The 6,367-nt window shown below is 52.0% G+C and overlaps 1 protein-coding gene across 1 annotated transcript; it reads left to right on the forward strand.

The window, feature by feature from the left end:
• The first annotated feature begins 1,590 nt into the window (after positions 1-1,590).
• Positions 1,591-3,555, forward strand: Ccl19 (C-C motif chemokine ligand 19). Its single transcript, XM_041667903.1, has 4 exons — positions 1,591-1,839; positions 2,809-2,941; positions 3,132-3,219; positions 3,309-3,555. The coding sequence occupies exons 1-4, from the start codon at positions 1,779-1,781 to the stop codon at positions 3,327-3,329; spliced, it is 303 nt and encodes a 100-aa protein (XP_041523837.1). The 5' UTR covers positions 1,591-1,778; the 3' UTR covers positions 3,330-3,555.
• The last annotated feature ends 2,812 nt before the right edge of the window (positions 3,556-6,367 follow it).

Consider the following 6,367-nt stretch of genomic DNA (forward strand, 5'->3'; position numbering starts at 1 on the left):
CACCGCTTGGCCCATTTCTATCTAGCCTTTTCTAGGCTAGCTCTCACACCTGGACTAGCCCATTTCTTATAATCTGTGTAGCCCATAACCTGCGTCTGCCTGGAATGGGAGAATCATGGAGACTCCTTGACTCAGCTTCTTTCTCCCAGCATTCTGTTCTGTTTACTCCGCCTACCTATGTTTTAACCTATGAGGGCCAGCCAAGCAGTTTCTTTATTGCTTAACCAATGAAATCAACAGATTGATATATGACACTCCCACATCACCAGAGCACGGACCAGTATCCTTAGACATTTCTAAGGACATTTCTGACTTCTGGCCAAGACAGAGCTGGCTGTGGAGAAATGGAGCAGACATGCTCATTTCTCTGGCCCCGCCATAGCTGCCTGACAAGCTTCTTGCTGCTATTGTCATCAGAGTTACAGGGAGAAGAACAGAACACATCCAAAGGGGTGTTGGCTTTGGAAAGTCACTCTTTAGTGTCTCTCCAGTGTGTGCCTGCCTCTGCCTCCTGAGTGCTGGGATTACAGGCATGCGCCGCCACCACTCTGCTCTTTGGTTACATTCTTTAAAAGATGTAATTTACAATGATGGTCAAATATTAAGCAAAGCTTCAAACTTAAGCAAAATAAAAGTGTGTGCTGAATTATTTTCTTGTGTAAATGCAAATGTAAGGTGTTTCTTTAAGGTCGGTTTATTTAGATGTTTAGACATAGGGTGGGGAAAGGGCACTTATTTTAGAAGACACCAGGTATCAGCCTCTGGCCTCTACATGGGCATGCACACAAAGACACATGTTTCTATACAACACACACGTGTGGAGGGCCCAGAGCTGGGGTCCAGAGGGCTGAATGGGCACCCATATTAGCTATTCTTCTGAGGTCGTCTCATCTCTCTCTCAAGGGTGGGAAATCATTTCTTCATCTGTCAATTCCTTGAAATTTAGGGGTTTGTCTCAGAAGGAGCTGGCCAGCCCCTCTCCTTAGAAATCCCCTCTTGGTTCCCAGGATTGAGAAGGGAAAAGATGGCAGGGGCTGTTCCGGTCCAGGCTCCTTCCAGCTGTTCCTCTGACCTAGGCACTAGATTTGAGGAAATGGGCTCAGGTGGTTGGGATGCTCAGATGGTTGGGATGCAGGGGCTCAGGATGTAGGATCAGGGTCCTGGGCCTTGTCCTCAGGAACCTTCCCTTCCAGCTCCACTTCCCAACTCGGCCCTAACTACTCTGCCCTAACAGCGCTTCTGATGCCCAGGCCTAAGCAGACAATGCCAGTGGCACTATCAGAGGACAGCACACACCCTCTCCCTGGAGCCGACAGGACACAGGGCTTTTCGTTTTTTTATTTTTTTATTTTTATTTTTTTGCCCAGACTGTTGAAGTTCTCAGAGCTAAAGCCAAAGAAAGCAAAGGGGAAGCCACTGAGTGGGGGAAGAAGGAAGCCAAGGTCATGTTTTGCCAAAAGAAAGGGGGCAGAGGGGGATAAACGGGAAGACCCAAAGGGAATTTTTGGACAGAAAGTGAAAGAAATATCAAGGGCATAAATTGGAGCAGTCTCTTACTGGCTCAAAGAGGCTCGTACAGGCTCTCTAGGGCTCACAGGGCCTCACACGGCCTCACATCCTCTTGCCTCTGAATCCTCTCAAACCACACCAGGGCACCCAAGTGCTTCCGATAACTCCCCTGCACACCCGGCAGTGCTTCAGCCTCTCACAGATTCCTGCACACACCCAAGAACTCTCACGCTTACGCACTCTCTGTGGCCTGCCTCAGTTCACCCACCATGGCACCCCGTGTGGCCCCACTGCTGGTCTTCAGCCTGTTGGTTCTCGGGACCTTCCCAGGTAAGGCTGAGGAGATAACTAAGGTGTGTGTGTGGAGGGGGGGACACACAATGGCTTGTGGGTAATGTCTCAATCTCAGACTGTTATGATGCTCATGAAAGACCCTACAAGTTCATGTCAGTGAATCTAGGGGTTCCCTGTGTCTTCTGTGTGTGCCTGTCAGAACGAGGGTGCCTGTATCCCTGAGTTCCAATGTGGCTCCAGTCTTGGCATATCCTGGGGCCTATAGCTGCCCATCTCTCTGCAGGCATCATGTCCTGATATGATAATCTCCGTTTCCAGGCAGCAGAAGGAACCTATGAGCATAACTAAGTTGGAGTGTGTGTGTCGTGTCTGAAGCCCTAGTTTTGATCCCACTGCCGGGGTTGTGGGTTAGAGCTTTGCTGTGTATCTGCTTCAGTTTGAGAGAATGAGAAACACTGAAGCAGGTGTGCTTAACAACCTGTTCCCTTCTGGTTGTTTCTTTTTAGGGGCCTTGTTTGGTGGTTTGGTTTGGTTTTTGAGATAGGGTCTGTTGGTGTTACCCAGGCTGGCTTTAAAGTCCTGGGCTCAAGCGATTGATCCTTTTGTCTCAGTCTCCCTAATAGCCGGGCCTCCTCAGTGCGACAGCCATCTGCTGGCTATGTAGTAGTTCATACAACTGCAAAGGCCCTCAGCTGGGGCAAGCGTCCCCTGTCCCGGCACTGTGACTACCATTAACTCTCTATTTTCTGAAACATGGTGAAAATGGAGAAAATCTAGGAGAGGTTGTGTGGCCAGGGCAGCAAGAAGACATACAGAAATGGTTGTTTATTAAATGCCTTAGCTGACTACGATACGTCCAGCAGCTGCCAGGGCCACAGTGGCACACGGTGGCTGCGTACCAGGTCCGGTTCCCTCTCACACAGAGACGCTGCTGAAGTCACTTAGGGCTGTGGCCTTCCTTCCTCATGGCCTGCATGTCTTCTCCCCTTCTTTCTCCTATCTCAGCCCCAGCTCTTGGGGGTGCTAACGATGCGGAAGACTGCTGTCTGTCGGTGACCCAGCGCCCCATCCCTGGGAACGTCGTGAAAGCCTTCCGCTACCTTCTTATGAAGGATGGCTGCAGGGTGCCTGCTGTTGTGTGAGTTGTGGGAAGAATGTCTAGCCCATCTCCCCGTCAGCCTTATCCCTGGACCCATGGCCGAGGCAACCTTGCAATAAAGTTCCAGAAGCAGGTCCCCACACATGACCTCCGAGCCTCTGCCCCTCATTCTAGAGCCTTCTAGGAAACTGAGTTACAGGCCTTCACTCCCTCTGACCTCTGGCTGCAGGTTCACCACACTGAGGGGCTACCAACTCTGCGCACCCCCAGACCAGCCTTGGGTGGAACGCATCATCCGAAGACTGAAGAAGTCTAAGGCAAGCCTGACCCTCCTCAGCCCCGCCTCCATCCTCCAACCCCTGTCCAAGATTCCAGCCCATGACCCTGCTTCTCCTTCCTCCGTTAGAGCAAACACAGCAGCAGTTAACCATGACGGCACCAGAAGGAGCCCTGTGTCTTGAGCAAAGGGATCTGAATCACACTGGCTCAAGGAACCAAGGCCCAGAAGAGAGGACCAGGCCTCCTGATGCTCTGCTCCAGACCTAACCCAGCCAGGGCTGTGCCTAGAGCATCAATATGAATGTGCGGGTTTGTGTGGCGAGAGCACAGCCTCTCCCTGGCTAGACTGCAGGGCTTCCAATAAAGCTGCTTGGTACCCATGGATCTGTCTGTCTGCTCACTCTCTCCCCAGGAGGACAGGAATAGGAAGGGAGGAGGTGGAATGGCAGCATATATTTTGCACCCTGAGTTCTAAGCAATCTGTTCATCAGCCTCCACCTCACACTCTGCCGCTCCCAGAGCCAGCCCCACCATCAAGGACCTAGTTCATCTTTCCCCAGCCTGTCACTCTCTATTCAGCTACACAAAGCTTGCATCAGCGAGCTGAACAAAGTCCCCCAGAAGCCTCAGACTTTTCTGTTTTCACCATCCAGAAGGGTATTTCAGCGTCCAGGTGTCTCAAGGATGAGGAGTAGGGAAGCTTCAATGGGGATAAGAGGATGCGGCTCTCCTGTCCAGGAGAACTTCCTAGCCACCGTGTTGCTCCCTCCAGCACTCTTCTCTCTCCCCTCCCCCACTTCTGTTCTGGGGCTGGAGGTTTCCTCCTCCAGAAAAGCATCCCAGACTCAGACTGGGTTAAGTAGCTTTGCTTCCTCCCAAATGCCCATGGCTCTGCGTCCCTTGTTCTCCCCTACATACCACCCACCTGCACACACATGCGCGCACACACACACTTGCACATGCGCATGTGCTCACACACACACTCACACACAGAGCATTCATTACAGTAACCTATTTTGCTAGTTTGTCCTTCTCCCTGGACAAAGGTCATATCTGTGTTGGTTTCCAACAGATCGCTTGGTACAAGGAAGGGAATCAATACACATTGGCTTAGAGAATGAACAAATACGAGAGACGGGTCAGCAGCCTTGGAGGATAGGCCCCCATCTTCCATTCCAGCCCTTCTAAATCTGACCTCAAGATAAGCCCTCTGTCTCAGACAGCCTGAGCAGGGCCCTACCCCATCAGAGCAATCCTGGGGCCAGATATCAAAGACACTGACTGGGACCCAAGGATCAGGGAAGGAAGACAGGCCCATGGGGTAGAAGAAAAGAGCAGCCAGGGACACTTGCAAGATTCATCATGGAAGAACCTCATGGCCACCCCCTCTACGTACACAGGCCACACCCTCCATGCACACAGGCCACACTGAGTCTTAGAGAGTCTAATCTGCAGGACGAAGACCCTGTGGCTCTTGGAACAGTCCACAGTAATGCTCTGTGCCTGGGAAACTTCCTATGGAAGCTTACAGGGCATGACCTCCAAGGACCTGTCCAGTGGGACTGGCGAATTCAAGTTCCTAGAGTCAGATAGATTCTCTTTCTCTTGTCTGGTAAGAGAAACCATCATTTTATCAGATGGACATCAGCCAGTAACCAAGCCAGGCCTGGCTGGACAAGACTAAGGGGAAGTTGAAGTGAGGGGATCATGCTCCACCATCCCTCTCCAGCCCTCAGGCACCCCTGTCTCTGCTGTCCAGACAGGTGTTCAAGCATCCAGGTGTGTGAGAGATGGAGTGGGGGGGGGGGGTGGCGGGAGGGAGTTACAATGGGGCAAAGAGGAGGAGCAGAGAGCCTTGGGCTACGGGAAGTGTCGCAGCCTCTTCTACAGACAGGTGTTCAAAACCTCAAGTATCTCAGGTCTCAGAGTCCCAAAGGGTGGTTTCCAGAACAGTTGCTATGGCTAGAAAACTGTTTTTACTGACGTAAATCACCCACCCCTTCATGCACCCATGCCTGTAGCTGACCTCCACCTACCCACTGCCCCCATACCCACTTCCTGTGTACCAATCCATTAGTCTGTCTGTAGAGTCACCCAGCCGTGGAGTTCTCTGCCTCCCACAGACAACAGATAAGCATCCGGGGTGGGAGAGGTTGCCTCAGATCTTGCTCAGGTCCCAGGGGCACTGAGACATCAGGCATAAATCCTCCCTTGGCCTCAGAGGTGCCTTGGGCCTCAGAGAAATAGAAAGAAGAGAAGAGGCGAGCATGGAAGGCCAGCCCAAGATGCTGCCAGGACAGAGACCCTTGGACATTAACTCCACGGCTCTGACATTGGGAGGTGAAGGAGCACATCCTGATCCCAGTGTCTGGGCCTGCCTCACAGCCCTGTCTCCACCCTTCACTGGCTGACTCTGGGCAAGCTCCCTCCACAATCTCCAGCCCAGGGCTCCAGTGCCGTGTGTCCGGCAGCAGGAAGGGCCTGACCAGGGTGCAATGCCATGTGTCCGGCAGCAGGAAGGGCCTGATTGTTGAGTCCTTCCAGAGAATTGACTCCTGGACATTCTGATCTCACACTAAACCTTCAGCTTTTTACCGGCTTCCCCAATAGCCAACATACCTAGAAATGTTCCCGCTTCTTGGGACCCCAGGGCTAAGGAAGAAAGAAAATCTAGGAGCTAGTGGCATGCCTTACGTCAAATAGTCTCCTGCTTGACTAGGAAAGCCTGGTAAAGTAAGAATGTAGAGAGTGAATGCCCACAAGAAACAGGCATATAACCTCCCCTGCTGGTACATATAACTCCCCCAGCCATTACCTTCCAGTTGGCTTCCTCTGCTTCCCACACCCAAGCTGTAATGACCGCACCCCCTCCTCAGGCACTGGGTCTTAGTCTCTCTAGAAATGGGGGTGGGCTTGCCTCCTCCTGCTCAAACCTTCTCAGCATGGTAACTCCACTGTCTCCAGTTTGTCTAGAATCCACGGATGAGGATGGCCTGCTGCTTGCTTGTCTCTGACAAAGGTGCTAACTCTCTGACAGGAAGCATGGATTCCTAGCTCCCCAAGCAGGATATGGAGGCTTGCTACACACTCTACACAGACATCTTCCTCCCTGGGGCACACAGTATCGACTACAAGCTCAAGACCTGAAGTAGGCTGATACCTTCTGTCATAAAGACTCATGGTTCC

The sequence above is a fragment of the Microtus oregoni genome, unplaced genomic scaffold, assembly GCF_018167655.1.
Source record: "Microtus oregoni isolate MIOR12 unplaced genomic scaffold, Mior012 000017F_ref0000208, whole genome shotgun sequence".
Classification (NCBI taxonomy): domain Eukaryota; kingdom Metazoa; phylum Chordata; class Mammalia; order Rodentia; family Cricetidae; genus Microtus; species Microtus oregoni.